At 42.2% G+C, this 22,560-nt stretch overlaps 1 protein-coding gene across 4 annotated transcripts in view; it reads left to right on the forward strand.

Annotated features, from left to right (window-relative positions):
• Ahcyl1 (adenosylhomocysteinase like 1) overlaps positions 1-11,736 on the forward strand; it is a 34,192-nt gene extending 22,456 nt beyond the window's left edge. For 2 of the 4 annotated variants that reach the window (XM_032897509.1, XM_032897511.1), the window contains exons 4-17: positions 812-912; positions 1,378-1,480; positions 2,745-2,839; positions 3,641-3,747; positions 4,572-4,688; positions 4,929-4,992; positions 5,701-5,789; positions 6,151-6,221; positions 6,562-6,656; positions 6,741-6,839; positions 7,087-7,155; positions 7,650-7,728; positions 9,237-9,357; positions 9,760-11,736. In XM_032897509.1, coding sequence (XP_032753400.1) covers positions 812-912; positions 1,378-1,480; positions 2,745-2,839; positions 3,641-3,747; positions 4,572-4,688; positions 4,929-4,992; positions 5,701-5,789; positions 6,151-6,221; positions 6,562-6,656; positions 6,741-6,839; positions 7,087-7,155; positions 7,650-7,728; positions 9,237-9,357; positions 9,760-9,766 — 1,217 coding nt within the window. In that variant the 3' untranslated portion in view covers positions 9,767-11,736. Of the gene's footprint in view, positions 1-811; positions 913-1,377; positions 1,481-2,744; positions 2,840-3,640; positions 3,748-4,571; positions 4,689-4,928; positions 4,993-5,700; positions 5,790-6,150; positions 6,222-6,561; positions 6,657-6,740; positions 6,840-7,086; positions 7,156-7,649; positions 7,729-9,236; positions 9,362-9,759 lie in introns of those variants that run through there. The other 2 variants (XM_032897510.1, XM_032897512.1) reach the window with 2 other exon arrangements.
• The last annotated feature ends 10,824 nt before the right edge of the window (positions 11,737-22,560 follow it).

Below are 22,560 nucleotides of genomic sequence, written 5' to 3' on the forward strand. Positions count from 1 at the left end.
AAAAGTTTCTCACACTTTGGATAAACACTTCTCTCTATATGGAAACTGATAGGATTTCTGTGTATGTTTTCTTTTCTTTTTTTATTCCCCGCTCCCCGTATATGGTAATTACAGAGTGGTTTCTGTTCTCATCATGACACCATACTCACAGGTCTACAGTGCATAGTCAGCAAGTGTTGGATCCTAACATAGTGATTAGTAGTGTGGGATATTTTTGTAGCTGCCAATACCAGAGACCCAAGTTTCCCAGAAGCAGCTGATATGATAGGTTTCTTACCTAAGGTTGTAATAGCCTGGGGTCTCATTAAGTCCTAGACACCGTCCCCTGGAATGGAGTACAGGTGACTGACAGTCAAGTGCATCCTAGTTTCTCTCTTCCTCTACTACTCCAGGGTCTCTGCTCTTCTGTCTTTTGGGGTTTTTTTGTTTTGTTTTGTTTTGTTTTTCATGTTGAAGGTGTGTTTCATACTCCAAGCTTGACAGGCTCAGTTAAGATAACAGAAAAATAGAAACATCTTTCACTGTCCTGATGAAGACATAGGGAATTCTGTCCACTTCAACAAGTTTTGAAACTTTAATTCATTCTCTGCTCATATATTCTGTTTATATAAAGCAGAAGCAAGACCGGCCTGTGCTTACACCATAACTTCCAGTTACTTCATTGGTGAAACTTGTAGTCATGAGGGAAGTGCATTTGGCATGTTCTACCCCATCTCACCATGGGTCAGCAGACCTGACCCTGCTTGTGGCTGGGCAGGAGCGAATGGTGTTGGTAGTGTGGACCTGGCTCAGATCCTCTGTTCTTCCACAGACATGTCTGCTCTGATTTCACTCAGGAAACGTGCTCAGGGAGAGAAGCCTTTGGCTGGTGCTAAAATAGTGGGCTGTACACACATCACAGCCCAGACAGCGGTGAGTTTGTTGGAAGAAAACAGAGGGACTTCTGATATAAGGGGAAGAAAAAATGTTTTATTAAAAATAAATATGCCATCCCAGGTGGTGGTGGCAAAGAAGCAAACGGATCTCAGTGAGTTGGAGGCCAACCTGGTCTACAGAGTGAGTTCAAGTACAGCCAGGGCTACACAGAGAAACCCTGTCTTGAAAAACCATAGACAGACAGATAGAACCAACATGCCTTTCCTTCCTACCTAGCTGACTTAGGAGGATGTAAAATGATTGTTATAAAAACGTTTGAGACTTATAGGAACATGTCTGACAGGCATAGTTAAGTAACTGCCACACAATAGACTTGTACCTTTATGTACTTCTCCAGTGCAGGGTCAGCTCTGATGTTACAGATACTGTCCTCTTGTGATATTTGTCCCTTGGTCCTGAGTAGCCCCACTTTTCCTCACACATCTTTCTGTACATCCATAGGTATTGATTGAGACACTTTGTGCCCTGGGGGCTCAGTGCCGCTGGTCTGCCTGCAACATCTATTCAACTCAGAATGAGGTAGCTGCAGCACTGGCTGAGGCTGGTAAGTTCCATTTTACCAACTTTACAACAAAATTGTCATTATACCATAAATATATATATATATATATATATATATATATATATATATATATACATACACACACACACACACACACACACACACACACACACACACACACACATATATACATACTATAAATTTGGGCAGTCTTAAAACAACAGAGCCTGAATATCAAGCTTAGTGCTGAAGTATTTCCCTGGTATGCAGCACAGCAGTGAATTTGATCCCCATTGTCATGATGGGGGGTGAAGAGAACAGGAAAAGTTCTACTAAAGCCAAGGTACACTTTAAAACAGAAACACAATCAAACAGCACCTAAGGAAATACTCGATTCTAGTGTTAAGTGGATGAAGGAGGAATAGTAAATGTGAGCTCAGCGGTCTCTTCTCCCCAAAAGTTTTACCAACTTTGACAGAACACTGTGAGTGGTCTCTTTTATATTGATGGTTAATGGGTTATTTGGTGTTTTGTAGTACACTAAAACATATGTGCTATATAAGTTTTAATTAAAATTAATTTTTATTGTCAAAATGTTCAAATATACATCACCTTGAAGTTGGTCTGAGGACCTTCCACCTTCTAGGATTTTCTAATAATTGTTTGTTGTAGAAGATTTAAGAAATTTTTTTTTAAAAAATTGACAAACTTTTCTTTATACATTACGTTGGTAAAACAAACCTTAGTAGGTACACATTTTTTATAACCAAAACATTACATTTTCAGAAGTAATTTCTCATATCACTGACAGGTGACTGCCTCATTCATTCATAGACCACATGATTTTACTTCATTTTCCTAGAATTGCATATTTAAATTATTCTGAGGCATCTGTTGCTGTTCAGTGCTCTTGAAGCAGCTTTGTTTTGCACACTTCACTTTGCCTCCTTAAGATGCAGTATAAAGAGTAAAATTGACCTAAAGACAATAATATTTTATGACTCCAAAATATTTTTAAAACAGAAATCTCGGGGTTGGGGATTTAGCTCAGTGGTAGAGCGCTTGCCTAGGAAGCGCAAGGCCCTGGGTTTGGTCCCCAGCTCCGAAAAAAAGAACCAAAAAAAAAACAGAAATCTCTTAATTTCTTAAGTACAGTAATTTCTGAACTAAAAAGTACCATTTTGACTTTTTAAGTTTTCCCTCTTCTGAATTTTTCTTTTCCCTTTCATTCTTCATGTGGATCTCAGAGCTGGTATTGATGTGCACATCAGAAGCAGCATTAACTAATTTATTTCTGTCTCCATAGGAGTTGCAGTGTTTGCTTGGAAGGGCGAGTCAGAAGATGATTTCTGGTGGTGCATTGACCGCTGTGTCAACATGGATGGGTGGCAGGCTAACATGGTAATCATTCATGTCCATCCCATAATTTTTACTATGGATTTATTTCCTTTTCTCTTTTAAAGCATGGTTCCCTAAATATATTTTTGTGTGTTTGGTCTTATTTACTGACTATATTGCTAAAGTGTTCATAACACAATACCTACTCGGTATGGATCTAAGATGCACAAGTCCCTGGGTTCAATCTCCAGCACCAAAAAGAAAGAAAGGAAAGGAAGGAAGGAAAGAAAGAAAGGAATGGAAAAAAGCTCTGCGAAGTGAATAGAAAGGTGGGGGAAGGGTAAGCTGAGGTGGACACAGGGCTCAAACACAGCAGAATAAACAGAAGGAAATGATGTGGTTGGTCCCTCTTTGGAGTAGGAGTCTTATTTCTTTCCTTCCTGCTCCACTTCTCCTTTTGCATTCAAAGGAGCTGTATATGTCAACTAGACTGAAAATGAGCCCATGATTTGTAACACTTACTTACTGTAGCTGAGCATGGCGCTTGCCTGTATTCCCAGCATTTGAGAGGCTGAAGCAGGAATCTTCGACCTCAGGAATTTTAGAGTAGCCTGAGCAACAAGCAAGATCCAGTCTCAAAAGAGAACTTTCTGCTGTAGCCTAGAACTCATTGAGGAATTCTCTTAATCACTTTACACCAACAGATTTAACTATATTTCCACTGTCTAAGCCTATTCTGCTGAGCGTTAAGACGTGCTCTTCCAAAATATCCAGGGCTCTCTCACTAGTGTAGAAAATGGGCTCAAAGTTCCCCCTAGCTCTAGCAGCCTGAATGCCCATAGAAGTCTTCTGGCTGTTCTGTAGATCCTGGATGATGGGGGAGACTTAACCCACTGGGTTTATAAGAAGTATCCAAACGTGTTTAAGAAGATCCGAGGCATTGTGGAAGAGAGCGTGACTGGTGTTCACAGGTAACAGATTCTGGAGTAGCTGCCCCTTGTGTCCTTGCCTCATCAAATTCTTCTGGTCTCTCCTAGACTTTAGGGCTGTGTTTCAGACTTTAAATAACTAAGTGGGAGTGTCTTCATTAGATAATACTGAGTTTTTACTTTTGCAAAATCAAAATGACCATAGAAGGAATTTTGAAGGAAGTTTTTCAAATTCTAATTCACATGCTTTTATCTCTCCCATTTACTCCACTGAGTAATTAACAGTTATTTGGGAGTAGGGGTGTAGGGAAGAGTGTGTCTTGTAAAACTTGTGCTTAATGTTGTATTATAATTTTTATATCTTAAATATGGAAGGAAAAGTATTTTAAAAAAAAAAGCTACATGTGATGCAACAAAAAGTAAAACTGGAGATATACTCTTGGCTTGGTGGAAATAACTAAATGGTATCTAGGAGCACTGCTCTACCAGGGCACAGTGTACGTGATTGCTCTCACAGACACAGTGAACCACATCAAAACACTTGTCATCTTTGTTGACATGAAGTAAACACGAGTACTGAAAGTTAGAACAATGCTGGCCTAAGGTTATAATGTTCCATTTGTGGAAGAGCAGTAAATTACTTCAACTGAAAATTTTTTACTTTTCTTCCCCAAAAGTAAAGGATAAAGGTAGAAGGAAATGAGTTGAGGAGAAATGACAAGAAAATAGTCGTGTTTCCGAAGAATTTCTGGGCATAAATAAGAATAAGGAGGGCAGCATGACTTGAAGAGACAGAAGCAGACTGCTGTTTACTGTTTGTCACTAACTGGTTGTGTGTTTGTTTTGTGGCTTCTTCTCCCTTTTAGGCTGTATCAGCTCTCCAAAGCTGGGAAGCTCTGTGTTCCAGCCATGAATGTCAATGATTCTGTTACCAAACAGAAGTTTGATAACTTGTACTGCTGCCGAGAATCCATTTTGGATGGGTATGTTGAAATGTATACATTCAGACTTGCAGGGATTAGTGGTATTTGTTTGACATGTTAGTCTGATACCTGTAGCTTGCCCCTGTAGTCTCCCACCTTTACATGTAACTAAAGGGGCCCACTTCACACTCAGCCAGCTTTCAAATGAATTTCTCCTGGGCGTTGCCCTACACTTGAGTTTGGTACAAAGGGACCAAGTTGTAAATGATGTTTGAGATGAGTCCTTGTCTGTTTCCACAGCCTGAAGAGGACCACAGATGTGATGTTTGGTGGGAAACAGGTGGTGGTGTGTGGCTATGGTGAGGTAAATAGTTGGGCCCCCGTGTCTCTATCTATTCTTATTAGAAGGGCTTTAGAGAAACACTGGAGGAAGGAGACAATCTACAAACACTGACACATGGTTTTCCATACTGTGCTTGAAAATAGTGGCAGAAGTCCTTCTTTTCATATTCATGAATTAAAGGCAGAGTGTATTGAATTTTCATATTTTAGCACTTTATCTTATTGATTAATGTCAACATTACTGTCTCCCACTTTATAACCTTTTATGAAATAAAATTCAAGCGAATAAGTAGCATTTTTATCCCCATCTTATGACTTGCATTATAATGGAGAAACCGAAGTGGCATTATAGTTGAATGTCTCTAAAGTGGACTAGGTCCTAGGAAGTTTCATCGTCTTCAGCAGTGGTTCACTGAAGTTCTTGGGCTGCTGGGTATTGAGTAGACACATTGGAAGAGAGCTTTACCAGGTTTTTATGGAGTAAATCAGTTGTTCTTGTTTGGTCTTATTTTCATATTTCCCCAACTCTTGCTGTGACTTGTCTGCTAAATTATCTCTAATTGAGGTTTACAGCCTAGATTGGGTTTCTTTCTGCTCCAACTGGGGTTGGAATGTTCCCTGGATGATGACTGATTTAAAGAAGACTAATTCCTATCTCCTCAAAAGCTTGTCTGCCCCGGTGATCATGTCTTACTAGACCTGGCAACTTGGGCTTTCCTATATTCCGCAGGTAGGAAAGGGCTGCTGTGCTGCTCTCAAGGCCCTTGGAGCAATTGTCTACATCACAGAAATTGACCCCATCTGTGCTCTGCAGGCCTGGTAAGGGTGGGGTGCCGTAACACTGTCAGGTTTGCTGTTCGTGTTTTGTATTTCTTCGAGCTGGTGATTCATTTACTTCACTGTTTTCGTAGAAATCTCCCAGGGAAAGAGAGTAAGATGCTTTGTTCCCTTCACTCTAAGCCTTTTATGGGGCCTCTTGGCATTTTCTCCTGTGTAGACTCTGGGGCTCCACAGCAGCCAGTCTGTAGCTCACTGTAGCTCATCATTTGCCATTGCTGGGATGGAACATTGGCTTTTACTTCAGAAGGGGATTTTGTTGTCTAATTTTGCGGCCATTTCAGAACATTTTGTCAACATGAGACACACGCTTTGCTTATAGTGTTGCTGTCTTTTCTTCCAGCATGGATGGGTTCCGGGTGGTGAAGCTGAATGAAGTCATCCGGCAGGTGGACGTTGTAATAACTTGCACAGGTGAGTATCAGTGCCTTGGTGCATGGAGAGCAGTGCTAACTCTCAGGCTAAATCTCAAAAGTGACCCAGAAGGTAAGACCTGTGTTCAGTGTGAAGTGTCAGAGTGAGTTCTCAGAACTTTTAGCATTTTCCAAAGGCACTTTTTTACCATGGCGATTTTTTTCAGATTACTTGGTCTTAAAGCCAAATAATTGAGCTCAAGCATTTTGTGTGCACATCTCTCTCAAAATGTGCACAAGCTGCTTAGTGGTTAGCAGACACCTCCCAGGCTCCAGCTGGAAACAGTTGGCATTCTTGTTGCCCAGCTTCTCCTTCTTCAGCCACTCTTCTTTACTTTTAGGAAATAAGAATGTAGTGACCCGGGAGCACTTGGACCGAATGAAAAATAGTTGCATTGTATGTAATATGGGCCATTCCAACACAGAAATTGATGTGGTAAGGTTTCTCTCCATTACAGTTAGGCCTTCCTCTGCATTTATTTCACTCAAGCCACAACCAGCTGTCTCTTCTTCCCTCCAGACCAGCCTCCGCACTCCAGAGCTAACATGGGAGCGCGTACGTTCTCAGGTGGACCATGTCATCTGGCCTGATGGCAAGCGGGTCGTCCTTCTAGCAGAGGTAATGCACACCTCCGAATTGTCTGTCCCCTAAAAGAGAAGCACACCAAGAAAACTCCTTTTTGCTAAGTACATGCGCTGTTTCCAGCCCTCAGCCAATTTACTGATTTGCAAAGAGGGTAAAGCCCAGAGCCCTGATCTGAGTGGAGTGCAGAGAGGTGTAGAGTATTCCCTGTCTGTTTGACGTTGGTGCCATTAGAACCTAGGAAAAGGCAGCGAGCGGCTCATCCTGTCTTTTCTCTTCCCAGGGTCGTTTACTCAATTTGAGCTGCTCCACAGTTCCTACCTTTGTCCTTTCCATCACGGCTACAACACAGGTATGTGGCAAGATGGCTGGTTTTCCTCCACTGAAATGGGAGCTGCGAACATGGACAGATAAGGGCCCTGATGAGTGTCCTAAATGTTCTTACTGACCTATTACCCTTTCCATGCCTTAAGTTGTTGAAGGTCACAGTTTTCCTTTGAGGAGGTATTTGTGATTGTGTCTGAATTGCTGCTCAGCTGAAATTATAGTGTTCCAGCCTAGTTATATTTAGTTTGTTCTTTTGTTAGAAACTAAACAGAAACATCACTTTTTCTCATATCAGCCAGCCTTTATCTCAGGGCAGACCAATCACTGTCATGCTTATCCTAAAGTGCTTTTTTTTTCTTTTTTGGAGCTGGGGACTGAACCCAGGGCCTTGCGTTTGCTAGGCAAGCGCTCTACCACTGAGCTAAATCCCCAAGCCCCCTAAAGTGCTTTTAAACCTAGTTTTATTTTATGTTCTTGTCTAAGAAGTGCTTTGTTCTCCTGCCCTCTGTCCCACCTTAGGCTTTGGCACTGATAGAACTTTATAATGCACCAGAAGGACGCTACAAACAGGATGTGTACTTGCTTCCTAAGAAAATGGGTGAGTGAAAGCTGAAGCCAGCACTGACCGTAGTGGCTGCATGGTTTTATAAAATGGCTTTCCTAAAGCACTAGCTGTAGAGTCAGGGTTCTGATTGTTCTCCTAGTGCCTGGCCTCAGGAGACATTCTATTAGCAATGTGAGCCTCCATTTTTGTGAGAAGTAAGGTAAGAATAGTACTATGTAGTTTACAGGATTGTAGTAAGAATCCAGGCTAAATATGGACAATGTTCTTGTTCTTAAGTACCCTTCCAAAGCTCACCAGACTTCCCAGTGCAACTAACTATAGCTTAGACCAAAGTGAGAGAAACAGAAACAAGGCGTATTATCCATCTGTTGTCTTGATTGGCAAATCTCCTCTAACCCAACCTATGCGCCTCATGACCACTTACACTTTGCTCATGTGGCATAAACTCTGTCTTGTCCTTTGCTTTTCTCTATACTGACGCCCGCCCCATACTTACAGCCAGTCTACATGCCTGACTTTACACTTAAAAAACTTGCATATTGGGGAGATGCTAGTGGTTAAGAACACTTGCTACCCAGGCTCAGGTCCCAGCACCCATTTAATGTCTCACAACTATTTTGTGCTGGGTAAGAGACTCAGTGCCTTCTTCTGGGTTCAGTGAGCAGCAGGCACAGATGTGGTCCAAATATATACATACAGGAAAACATGCATACACATAAATTTTTCTTAACTTATTTTATATTGCTTTTGGATATTCTGTTGTTGTTGTTGTTGCTGTTGTTGTTGTTGTATATTTTTTATGTGTATGGGTGTTTTGGCTACATGTATATGTGACCACAGGCATGCCTGTTGCCTGTCAAAGCCAGAAGAGGGTATCAAATACCTGGAACTGGATTTATAGATGGTTTAAGCTGACATACGGGTCCTGGAAATCAAACCCAGGTCTTCTAAAAGAACAGCTGCTGAATTATGTCTCTACTGTGTAGTGTTTTTTTTTTTTTTTTTTTGTTGTTGTTTTAAGAAATCATATTCATAAAAGTTAGGGAACGATACTTAATATGTGCCTTAGAAATCTATCAGTCTAAAATATGTGGCTATAGGGAGCCTGTCTTAAATAAATGTCAGTGACAGGAGGCTCTTTTAAGCGTATTAGATACATCTTTATGGTTCATGATTTGATGATGGTTTAATATAGTTAAGGAGGTTGCCACAGGAAGCTGGGTGTAGTGTGTGACATGGTTACCCATGGTACCTACTCAAGTGACGCCAAACTCTGAGGAGGAAGTACAAGACACCCATTCGCCAATCGGGTGCATGACCATCTGCTTGCCCAGTATATGTGCTTGAAAGACATCATTTCCTATATATATACAGCTTGGAAAGCTTTCTTAATTAAACACATATTTCAGGTTGTGGATTCATTCAGGGCTGTTCCACTGCTCTTCCTGAGTAGTTTTAGGAAATGAAGATAGGAGGGAGGCTGTGCCCTAACGGCATGTCTGACAAGAAGCCTCCTGCCCTTACTGCTCTTCTCTTCCCAGATGAGTATGTTGCCAGCTTGCACCTGCCATCGTTTGATGCCCACCTCACAGAGCTGACAGATGACCAAGCAAAATATCTGGGACTCAACAAAAATGGGCCATTCAAACCTAATTATTACAGGTAACTTGGAAGAAAGCAATGAAAAGTTCTTCCCCAATATTGGACCAGCCAGTCTAGCCAGGTTTCTTCAGTAAAGATACGTGTCATGTGTGATACTTAAGAGTATAAGGCCACCACTGCAGGTTAGCAGGCAATGACTGGGTTATTCAGGATTGAGTGCTTGCCTAGTATAATGAGGTTCAGTCCCCACCTCTACAGAAAACCAAATTAGCAAGGTAGTCAGAGAAAATGTGAGTCCACCAATAAATGTAAGGAGCTAAGTGTCTTAAGGTCTTAGAAGGTGAGCGTCACCTCAGGAGGAGCCCACGCAGGAATGCCCCCAGTCTGGGCTGGGAGGAAGCTTGGGAAGATGCTGTGTTGATCTCAGAAAGTACGTTAACAGGCCCATCTCTCTCTTTTCAGATACTAATGGACGTATTACAATGACCAGTCCACACGAACCACGCAACTCTAATAGAGTATTTTTTAAGATAACTTTTATTTTCTTCTTATTACTTTCCTTTTGATTTTTTTTCTATAATTTCATTTTTTTCTCATCTCATCATTTGAGTTTTGCAGACTACACAGGAACTTGCTCCATGGCTGTTTAGGTGAAACTGAGGTCAAAGGTTTCTCACCCTTAGTCACTAAAAGGGGTTAATTCTGCAGCCCAGAAAGTCAATTCTTTAACCATTTCTGGGGACTTTGATCGCATTTAGTTACCATATTAACAGAAAATGCTAAAGCATCTTCTGTGTGGAACAATCTACAGTGTCTAAATTGCCTTAAAAGAGACTGTTCCCAGCTGCTGGAACTAGTGCTCTTTACTTCTTCAGAGGAGCCAGGATGGTACTTGCAGCCAGGTAGGTTAGACGTAGGTGGTGCATGTCAACTTCCCGTAGACGCTCTAAGCCATTTCCTGTCCAAGATGGCGTGTCTGCAGAGATGTGTGCTGTTAAACTCCGTAGGCTCACTGGATTTGTAGTTCAGCCCTTCCACCAGTCTCCCTCATTGTTCTAGTTTTAACTAAACTGCATTCTATCAAGTTGAATTTTGTCCCTTAGCATTTATTTGTTTTGTTTCTTTTAATTAAGGAAAAATTTTAGTGTTACTCCTGAGGAACAGCTCAGGTGGTTAGTTACCAATATCTCTTTTGAACCTTTGAAGCAGAGTGTGAAGAGTTGAGGCTGGGAAAATGCTAGCCCCGGACTCTGATGTTTCCAGCTCACAGTTTATAGTGTCAGCGAGCTGGAGCCATACGCAAAACTTCTCAGCTCTGCCTCACGCAGCTTATGCTGACGGCGATTTCTTGAGCCATTACTCAGTATAAAACACTGAGCCCTGTCCTTAGGGTTTATCCTTTCAGAGCAAACTGTGGGCAGCTGTGCTTCTGCAACCTAAACTGTTTGAAGGGAAGTTTGTATAGATGGAAGAAAGAATGACAAATTGGGCCAAGGTGAAACAAATACAACTGTAATCTGTTCAGAGCTGGGGACCTTGTCTGGGTTAGTTTTATAGACATGGTGCCACTTTTGATTGACACTTGCCACAAAAATAGAAAATAAAAATCGTAAACTGAGATCTTAAAGACTTGGTGGAGAAAGTACATCCTGATTCATGCTCTCAGAGAATTCCAAGAGACCCTCTAAAACCAGAGAGACTTATTCCCAGGCCACGCACCCGCTTGCCAGCATCTCTGCATGGTCAAACGAGCTTCAGGCTCAAGCTTTAGGTATATAATTATCCGGGATTTTAAGTCCTCAGCGTGTTCTAGCTTGTGATCCTTCAAAGATGGGTTATGTGTTAATGATAGGTACTGGAAATGTTTACTTCTCTCTTTCACTGATCAGAGAAACAGGCATTAAAAACAGAAATACAAGAAAGGAAAGCTTTTACCCTGCACCTTCCTTGCAGGGAACAATTATCTTGCCAAAACTTTTTTCCCTTTCATCTCCCATTTCTCTGTACCCGGCCCCTTCCTGCTCCTTGCCAATGTGATCATGCTTTCTTCTCTATAGATGCAAACATTTGAAGACCCCTTTCCTAAGGCACTTAACCATCCAGTCAGAACACCACACTCAGTAGGGCCTTATCTTGGCTAACAGCAGTGTATTCATCTGGTCAGCTCTACTGGAGGGAAGGGGCCAAGTTCCTGCTGCCCTCTAATCTGCCCTCTGGTCCTATCTATTACTGTGTCCATAGGAATAATAGGTAAGGGCTAGTCTCTGTCAAGCCATGTAAAAAAGGACACTGGAAAATGTCTGGCATCAGAGGGAACATTTGGAGACCAACTTGGGAGGAAAATATTCATTTTGTATTGAATGATTTTTAATGAATGCAATATTAATCCTTGCAGATGAGCAATAATCATTAAAGTCAATTAAAAGTGATAAGACATAATGGTAGTCCTGTGTCTTTTTTGGTTAAATAGCAAAACTTCATTAGACTGTTTCCTAGGTTGAGATAAGCCATTTGAAGACAAGGTCTGTCTTATGTAAGCTGGCCTCAGACTTCTTGGATCAAGTCATCCTGTCTCAATCTTCCCAGTAGCTGGAACTATAGCATTACACCAGTGCACCCAACTATCATTAATGTCTCGAGTTGCAATCTGTGTGTAGGACTGAGGTCACTGTTGAGTGGCACTGGAGCCTTTAGGAGATAGGACCTAATGAAAGGTGCTTAGGTCACTGGAAGTGTGACCTTGAAAGGAATGGTATGCCATCGCCCACTGTTGTTTTTATGTCCTAGCAGTGAGGTGAGCAGTTTTGTTTCCACCTTGAATTTTTGTCTTACTGTTCTGCCTGACATAGACCCAAAGCAATGTGGCCAGTCAGTCATGAACTGAAACCTGCCTTCAGCACCATAAGCCAAAATATTTTTATCTTTATGAGTTAATTATTTTGGTATTCACCATCGTGATGGACAGCTGACCAATGCATATGGATGTTGATCTGAATTCTTGCTGCTGTAAAAGAGCAGGTGATGTCTCAACTGATAAAAGTTCTTGCCTTGTAAATATGAGGACGTAAATTTCCTTCCCAGAACCCAAGTAAAAAATGTGGGGTGTGTTGGCACATACTTGTACATATGTCCCAGCTCAGGGGGGACAGACAGGAGGCTTGCTGGCACTCACTAGCTAGGCAGTGCAGCCTAATTGGTGAGCTCCAGGCCAGTGAGCTGCCCTGTCTTGAAGGAGGAGAATTCTGCACCTAGGATTATTCTCTGGCCAACAGATGCACACGTATTCATGTAGGTAAACCTGCATGCATGCACACACATAAAACAATTTGTGAAACTGGGCATTCTATAGAGGATAGAAATTTACTCTCAACATGGAGGCTGAAATGTCCAGGATGAAGTAATCAGCAGACTGATGATTACAGGCTGTTCTCTGCTTCCAAGACTGGCATGATCACAATAAGAATCCATCAAGACCTAACACTTACCCCTATTCCATTCAAATGATGTAATAATTTGTAATATCACATTGGTGAATCATTTTCAACTAATGAATTGAAAGGAGTACATTCAGGCCACAGCATTCTGCCCCAGCCTCCAAAATCCATGGGTTGTTTGTTTGATTGGTTAGTTGGTTGTTTTTTTCTTTTTTTAGATTTAATTATATGAGTACATTGTAGCTCTTCAGACACACCAGAAGAGAGCATCAGATCTCATTACAGATGGTTGTGAGCCACCATGTGGTTGCTGGGATTTGAACTCTGGACCTCTGGAAGGGCAGACAGTGAGTGCTCTTAACCACTGAGCCATCTCTCCAGCTCAGTTGGTTGCTTTTTAATCTAGAAAATAGTAGTTCCAAGAGTTTTAATTTCAGCACCAGCTCTAAGGTTTAAATCCAGAGGCTCATCAAAATCAGATATGTAATCACATGGTGGCTCACAATGATCTGTATAATAGAATCTGATGCCCTCTTCTGGAATGCAAGAGTACGTGCAGAGAGAACACTCACACAGAACAAAACCTGAAGGCTTGCTCTGATCAGCTCTACTCTAAATGGAAGTGTATCCCATCCTTGTTGCTCCCACTATTGTGAATCTCTCTTAAGGGCTCACAGGTAAAAACTGGTCCTGTCGCCCTAGGAAGACTTCTCTTCAAAAGGAACTATAGAAGCCAATTATCAGATAAGTAGTATGATTAAAGGCTTCTTCCTGGGAGTCCTCTTGGTTTTCTAGTTTTTCTTAACTGGCTTTTCTGTTGCAAGTCACCCTAGCTCACATCACCCTGAATTAACCTCTTTCTAAATAAGGTTATCCCAGTTCTCCCTAACACAAATGATGAAATAATACTGTCTACATCCTCCTCACCTGTTACAGTTTGGACTTTCCCCACAGGCTTGTGTGTCTGAACACTGGCTCTCCAGCTGGTAGCACTATGTTGGGAGATGGCGAAACCTTTGGGGCATGAGCTCTAGTTACTGTCAGTGAGTGGCTGTAGACAAGCCTTTGGGGTAATTTGCCAAGATAGCAGGCACTTCTCTGTCATGTGTTCTGACAAGGTGCCAAGGTGTTGGACTGAAGCCATGAGTGGAGATCAGTCTTTCCTTATGTTGCTTCTGCCTGGTGTCTTGTCACAGAATGGAGAGAGAAATAAAATGATGTTGATGTGATGATGGTGATGGTGATGGTGATGATGATAATAAATAATGCTTCCCAGAAGCCTCAGACAGAAGTCTGGCTAGTTGCTGGGTTTGCCACCAGCATCCACGTCTGGCTCTTTGTTCTTAAAATCCCTGTGAACATGGAAGTGGTCTCTTGAGACATTTTTTCCCATGCAAAGCTTACCTACCCTAACCCTACAGTGCCCCTAGCCGGCTAAACAAGAGATTTTTGTTCATTTCTATTCCAGCTCTATGGTCTGGCTTACTAGCATAGTCACAGACATTTAAGTCAAAGACTTTATTTGAAGGGACTCATGCTATGAGAATGACCCCAGGAGACCCCAGACCATTTTCTCAGGTACTTAGGGATGCAATTTTATTTGCTATTATAACCAATCCTCTGGAATAAAAACAAACAAGACCAGCGTCCTCCAACTCTGCTGCTTCCTTCACAAGGCCTCGGTTGTGTGCAGCCTCCTGTTAGCCTGTTCTCGATCAAAACATCTGTCAACTGGATGTGATGGCACATTCCTTTACTCCCCAGCACAGGCAGGCGGATCTCTGAGTTTGAGGCCAGTCTGGTCTTAAATGAGTTCCAAGACATCCAGGGCTACACAGAGAAACCCTGTCTGGTAAAAACAAAGTCTGTCAGGGTAAGCTGAATGGCCACCAAGTCTGATAGCTTGAGTTGCTGGAACCCTTATGATAGATGGAAAGAACCAACTCCCCTAAGTTGTCATCTGACCTCCATAAGAATGCTATTACACACACTATGCATGTGTTATTTTTAAAACATTTTGAAACCATAGCAGGCAAGTACAGGTGATCACCAGATAAGAGCACAAAGCCCCAAAGAAGCATACTCTCAGATATCCTGGATGGGGCTTTCTCCTCTCCATATCATTACTCTCTTAAAACCCTACCTTAAGAAAATCCTAATGTAAACCAGAGAATAATCTCCTTTTCCTTAGGCCTTGCCTGTTGTTTCTTGCCCAATTCCAGGATTAGGGTTAGTTAGGCCATGTGTCAATTGGAATCAAATGGCAGAACATTCACCTCAAACAAAACCATAACTGTTTCTAACCATGCCTTTCCCCTGAACACTACTTTTTCATTCTCTAACCATCATTGAATGATTGCCAGAGGAACTGTATTATTATGAAAGCCATTAGTTTACCACTAGTATTTGGTCCCTGTGTTCTTAACCTTATGTCCTAGTTTTCTTTCTCTTGTGATAAAATGACCAAAAGTAACCTGGGTAGGAAAAGGTCAATGTAGCTTATATATATCCTGATGACAGTCCATCACTGAAGGAAGACCCAGCAAGAACTGAGGCTGGAGCCATGGAGGACTGCTGTTTAACTGGTTTGTTCCTCTGGCTTGCTTGCCTGTTTTCTCCAGCCCAGGACCACCCAGCCAGGGGTAGCACTGCCCACATTGGGCTGGGCCCTCTCACACCAGTCATTAAACAAACAAACATGCTGTTCGGACTTGCCCACAGGCCAACCTGAGCCAGGCATTTTCTCGACTGAGATTCCCCCTTCCCAGATGACTCTCGTGTCAGACTAACAAAAACCAACCAGCCTTGTAATGTTGGTGTCTTAGGCTCAGCATTTTCATGCTAAAATAAAGATTTGGTCAAGTTTTTAAGTTGTCTCAACTTGAAAACCCCCTGTGATACTTCTGGCTAACCTAAATTGAACAACCAGAGATTTCTACCCTCAAACAAGCAGTCAGCTGCCTTGACTTCAGCACAAGGAAGTCCTGAACGCCAGATGTCTGCCCTTCTACAACCTTTAAATCTGAAGAGGTGGAGGTCTCTGAAGCAGTGGTTCTCAGCCTGGGCCTCAAAACACTGCTTCATAGAGGTCGCCTAAGACCATCAGAAAACACAGATACTTACATTACCATTCTTAACAGCAAAATTACAGTTGTATGAAAATAATTTTATGGTTGGGGTCACCGCAGCATGAGGAAGTAACTGTGTGAAGGGGTTGCAGCAGTAGGAAGGTTGAGCGGCTCTGAAGCGAGATGAGGCAGTTAAGATAGCAAAACAACTTCAAGATGTCTAAAGCTGTGCAACCACAGAGCGCACTACATCAGGGCACTGCGGTCAACAGGCAAGTTCTAACTGTTCTTTGCCTTGTTAAAATGGCATATCCATGTTATTAGCACTGTGGTTTTGACTAGCCCCATCATATATCTGATCCCATGACACATATAAAAAAACATATAAGAAACAGAAAGGGGGAGCAAATCATATTCTGGGAAAATTGCAGCCCATCTGGAAACTCCATCTTAGTCCATGAATAATCCTTCCCTCCATCATCCATAAAATGTACTGTCTGGGGGTTGAAGAGACAACTTGGTGGTTAAGAGCGTTTATTGCTCTTGAGGACCTGGCTTTGATTCCCAGCACCTACATGTTCTCTCCCAACTGCTCTAACTCCAGTGCTGGAAGAGCTAATGCCTCTTTTGACCTCCACACACTCCTACACACATAATCCAGTCAGGAACATACTCATGTGCATAAAATCGATATTCTAGAATGTACTGTCTAGGGACAACAGCAAGATTACTAAAGCGCACCTTGAGGGTGTGCTTTTAACTGCTGGTTTGGGGGGGCGGCGTTCGGTTGATTGGTTTTTGTGGTGCTGGGAATTGAACCTAAGACTTCACACAAGCTGAGCAAGTGTGTGATCTATTTTGTATCAGGGTAACTAAAATACTTGGCACAAACAACTTTAGAAAGAAGAAACCTATTTTGGCTGACAGTTCAGAGCTGTTGCAGTCAACCCTAGGGGAAGGCTGAAATGGTTCAGTCCAGAGCAGTGGGAGTAGCTGGTGACAGCTGCTCACGCTGGAAGTGAACCAGGGGATGGAATGAGCAACCAGAGCCAGGGACCGCGGTGTAGATTGGCAGTAGAGTTCTTGCCTAAAATGCACAAGATCTTGTGCTTGAGTCTCAGCACCATGAAAATGAAATTAAATGAACTACTAGAACCCAGGTCTCCTGAAACAAATTCCTCTCTCTCTCTCTCTCTCTCTCTCTCTCTCTCTCTCTCTCTCTCTCTCTCTCTCTCTCTCTTTTGTTTTTGTTTTTGTTTTTTTGAGACATGTCTACTCTATGTAGCGCTGGCTGTACTGGAACTCACTCTGTAGACCAGGCTGGCCTCCAACCTCCTGATTACTGGGATTAAAGGTGTATGCCACCACAGTTGGGTGTCTGAAACACAAAGACATGAAATTTTTACAGACAGTATCTCTCCAGATCAAACATGCATTTGATAGGAGGAGCTAGAACTTAGCCCCTAGACTTTGGGCCCCCTGCCCCCGGCCTTTCATACATATGCTGTTTTGTATTTGTGAAACTGTTCCCTACTCTCTTTGATATGACTGTGTCCTGTATTGACAGTTTGGGTACCTAATGTGAAGCCCCAAGAACAATCAGCATTCACCAGAGGAGTCACCCAGATACTAGCATGAGTGTTTGCCCAAGCATCCATCCATGTCACCTCGACATAAGAATGCTTCTCTCGGGGTTGGGGATTTAGCTCAGTGGTAGAGCACTTGCCTAGCAAGCGCAAGGCCCTGGGTTCAGTCCCCAGCTCCGAAAAAAAAGAAAAAAAAAATGCTTCTCTCATATGGTTGCTGACAACCTGGCATTTGCCTCAGAACATTTGTTTACTTCAGTGCCTTTTGGTCTGGACATTTCTTTGATAGTGTTGGCCTCTTTTTTTTTTTTTTTTTTTTTTTTGGTTTTCCTCATGCGAGCCTGCAATATCTAACTACATGGTTTTCCTGCATCCTTTCATACTCATTAAAAATGCCTCTTAGTTTAGAAGTTCTACGAGTGAAGAATCATGAAGAGGAGCATGCTGAGAGGTAGAGGTAGGGTGAAGGTGTCAGGGGGAGCTCCTCAGGACATGCAGTGGCTGTGTAGGGAACTCCAAGACCGCATACCTATTCCATTTACATTGAAAGAAACCTTATTTCCTCACCTTGGAAGATAGAAGAGTTGCTTACCCAGTGTCCTGACCTTTTGTGTTCTCAGAACTGTGTGGAATAAATCCAAAATGCAACAGGAGAAACCAACCTTGCAGTGACCCTGATGGGAGTTACATAAGCAGTATATAAATGTGATCCAAAACACGGATCTTAGCTAACACAGAAGGCTGCGATTTTCAGGACAAAAGAGAAAAGAGAAAAACATTAAAATAGGGACTGGAGAGATGGCTCAGTGGTTAAGAGCACTGACTGCTCTTCCAGAGGTCCTGAGTTCAATTCCCAGCAACCACGTGGTGACTCACAACCATCTGTAATGGGATCTGATGCCCTCTTCGGGTGTGTCTGAAGACAGGGACAGTGTACTCACATACATTAAATAAATAAATAAATAAATAAATAAATAAATAAATAAATAAATAAATCTTTTTAAAAAATTACACTAGAAAACCAAAATTCAGGGAAGAATGAAATGTTTGGAGAATAACTGCCATTTGGTTTCCCAGGTTTTTTTTATTCCTAATAACTATGATAATTTAACTTGTAAGTATTTTTTAAAAGTTGGGAACATTCCCAGATAGTGTATGTGTACACATGTGCATGCATGTGTGTGTATGTACGTGTGTATGCATATGTGTATGTGTGTGTGTATGTATTCACACACCCTTGCACTAAGCTAGATGTCCTGAGCAATAGAATTAAATACTGTAGAAGAGTAGTCTACTTCAGTTGCATGTAAGAAAAAAGTAATAAAGTTTCTGATTTTCAAGGAACTTTGAGAGTCAGAGAGAAGAGTCTTGCCATGTGTTCCAGGGCCTCAGAGACTGCATGCTGTGGCCTTCCCTCACAAAATACAAAACGAACAGAGGCTAATTTGGAGATCGTGGCAAGTGTTTTGAAGAGATCTGTTAAAGAAAAGCAAATTCATTTATAAATTTAGAGAGTGTGTCAGAACCAAAACTGAATTCTGAGCAACCTAAGTTACTCTCATCTCCTTCAGTCTTGCCCTCCTCTCCTCCTGCTCTCTGCTCCTGGGGAGAAACGCTGGGTCAGAGTGCACAGCTGTGGGGCTGGAGAAATGGCTTTGCCAGTAAAGGCTCCTCGATCAAGCCTGATGACCTCAGTCCAGTTCCCAGGGCCCACATGGTGGAAGGCAAGATCTCACTTCTACATGCACACCATGACATGTGCATGTTCCATTCACACATGCAATCGTTAAACAAACAAACAAACATCATTTTTAAAAGAGAAGGATATTGGTGTAGCCTTTTTTATAGTTCAGTCATGAAGGGGCTAGAGAAATGACTCGTTGGTTAAGAGCATCACTGCTCTTGCAAGGAACTCAGGTTCAATTCCCAGCACCCACTCGATTCCCTGTAACCAGATCCAGAGTATCAGTCTTCTGGCCTCTGTGAATACCAGGCACACGCATGGTACTCACACATACATGACACATGCATGTAGGCAAAGTGCCTGTCTCAGGGTTACTATACTGTGCTGAAGCATCATGACCAAGAGCTTGCTGGGGAGAAAGACTTTATTTTGCTCACACTTCTGGGTAACAATTGCTTGTGGGTAATCAGGACAAGAACTCAAATGGGGCAGGAACTCGGAGGCATTTCTGCTAAATTACATAAGTATGGAACTCATTTTGCTGGGCAAAAGAAAAAAATTGGGGCTATTGTACAATATTCTTGTTGTGTCCACAGTGATCTTTAGTCCTCTAGATTGGTGGTTAAGTGAACATATCGTAGTTTAAAAAATCAGTTGCTCTGTGCCATGGCTGGTTGACATCCATGGGAGGCCTGCCCTTTTCTGAAGAGAAATGGAGGAGAAGTGGAGAGGTGGGGGAGGCAGGAGAAAAACCTGTGGTAAGGATGTTAAAAAAAAAAAAATCAGTTGCTAAAATTAATTAAAGCTCTCGTCTTCCTTAGCCAAAAACGCCCATTAATTCTAAATCTAATAATTACTTCTTTTGGAAAACATCAATTATCTCCTTGTAAAATAATTAATGCATGTACTGGTTAGTTTTTATTGTCAATTTGACATGAGGTAAAAAACACCTGGAGGAGGTGTTCATTCTCAAATGAAGAATTACATGGATCAGAATGGCCTGTGGATTGGTCTATGGAATATTTTCCTGCTAGCTGATGGATGTAGGAAAGCCCATCCCTACACTTTAGGTGGCACCATCCCTAGGCACTTAGTTTTAACAAGTATTCAGCCAGTCAGCAGCAGTCCTCTGTGGTTTCTGCTTCAGTGCCTGTCCGAACCTCCCTGGTTGTAATCTGGAAGCGTAAGATGAAATAAATCCTTTTCTATCTGAAGTTGCTTTTGGTCATGGTGTTTATCCATAGAAACAGAAACTATTGCCCAAAGGGAACCATTGCACATTAGAAGGGACTGCTAAAATAATACCTATGGGCTGGAGAAATGGCTCAGCAGTTAAGAGTCCTGGGTGGTCTTCCAGAGGTCCTGAGTGATTCCCATCAACCACATGGTGGCTGATGACCAACTATAACAGGTCCAGTGTACTCTTCTGGCAGATAGATAGATAGATAGATAGATAGATAGATAGATAGATAGATAGATAGATAGAGTTTTATGTGTATGGATGTGTGCCTGTGCACCATGTACTTGTATGCCTTTGAAGGCTATAATTGTATTGGATATCCTGGAACTGGAGTTACAGGAAGTTGTGAACCACCATGTGGATATTAGAAATGGAACCCAGGTCCTCCAGAAGGGCATCAATTGCTCTTAGTCACTGAGCCATCTCTTTAGCCTTCTAGAGTGCCTGTATTTTAACTGGCACTCCTAGAACCAAAAATAAACTTCTCTCTCCACACCTCTGCAGAAAAACAAAAAACAAAACAAAAACCCTTACAAACAGAAAAGAATATTAGCTAGATCTGATCAGTTGGATCATTATGCTAGTATTGATTTGGGAAATGTTAAGATACAACAAACTCTTATTGGTCGGTGTGTTATAGCTGCCTGTATTTCCTGTCACAGCATGATCTATCCTGATTACCACCTGCATGATAAATGTGGCTACACCCGCCACGGTCTGGGTGCTAACCTTACCTATCAAACACACAAGCTCTAATTTATATGAGTGACTTAGTGACCTCAAATCCTAGATGCTATACAGGTCTGGATGCGAATCAGGACTGGAATGTTGAGGAAGCCCTCTGGCATATTAAGACTCTGTGTTGGTTCAGATGCCTGCTTCCTTCATCTGCTACTTTTATTCCCTTAGCTCATGGAACATTCCTGATTATTTAACTTCAGATATAATAGTTCCTATCATATATCCATGTACACGTTATGTTGGATACAAAGGACAGAAAATGAGACCCAGATCACAGCAATTAACTATGTTAAAACAATTCATCAACTTCTTCCACAAGGCTTTAACGGCTGTTTCCCTTCCTAAAGACTGCCTTCTTGCCCATCTGTGTGATTTTTATGACAGCCTAGGAATGAGCCATTCCAGCTCTGCAAAGTGTAAAAAAAAAAACCAAAACCAACAAACAACAAAACCCCAATGCTTTTGCAGGTACAAGATGTGAAGCAACACCAAAAACTGACTAACCAGCCCTCCCCCACAACTTCTCCAACTCCCAAAGCAGGAACTATGTTAAAAATTCCACAAGGTAGACTGGCTGATTAGAACTTTGTTACAGATAGCGAAAATGTTACAGAGCCAATTTGTCTTGAACTACTTTTAGTTCCCTAAGCTTTGATGTAACTCTCAACATTCAGGTGCAGCCTATCAGATGAAACCTGTAACAAATACCTTAACAGACCGCTGACTTGCACCAACCCAAAAGCTAACAACATCATCAGGTAGCATCTGAGCCCATTCCTAGCACCTATGTCAGACCGCCCACAGCTGCATGTAACTCAGCTCCAGGGCGTTCAAGGCCCCCTTCTGGACTTAGCAGGCTCCCCCTCCCATGTGCAATGCCTTGCCTCTCCCGGCCAGCCCCTCTCTCCTAATTTAAAACAATGTTCATGTAGCTACTTTCACCATGGAGCGAGTAGAATCTCATATTTGGCTGAGAATAAACTACCTCTTCTTCCCTTTGGGGTGATAGCTGTGTTTTCGCTATATTCAGAATTGAGCCAGCACACAACACACACACACACTCTCTCTCTCTCTCTCTCTCTCTCTCTCTCTCTCTCTCTCTCTCTCTCTCTCTCTCGCTCTCTCTCTGGAAGTGCAACAGTTTTTGTCACCTCTTGCTACTATCCTTAATGTCTTCCTTGTGGTTGTAACACAAATGTCAGCATGCCTTTCATCAAGGAGGTTGAGTTGGAGGCATCCAAAGAAGACATGGGCAGATTCTGGACTAATAGAAACTATGAGGTAACGTCTGTTGTTTTAAACACTTACTTTTTATCTGACTTCTTACACCAAAAGCTAGGGTGCTGCCCAGGGTATGCTGGGTGGTGGGCACACAGTCGAGTTTCTCTCCAGCACTGCCGTTGCACACTGCCGTGAGTATCTAGCAGTCTTTCTCCAGTTTTTGCCTGTAGTAAAGAAGCTACCTGACCCCTCCTCCAAGGACTTCTGCCAAGCACTAGTCCATGCAGGA

Source organism: Rattus rattus, chromosome 3 (assembly GCF_011064425.1).
Source record: "Rattus rattus isolate New Zealand chromosome 3, Rrattus_CSIRO_v1, whole genome shotgun sequence".
Classification (NCBI taxonomy): domain Eukaryota; kingdom Metazoa; phylum Chordata; class Mammalia; order Rodentia; family Muridae; genus Rattus; species Rattus rattus.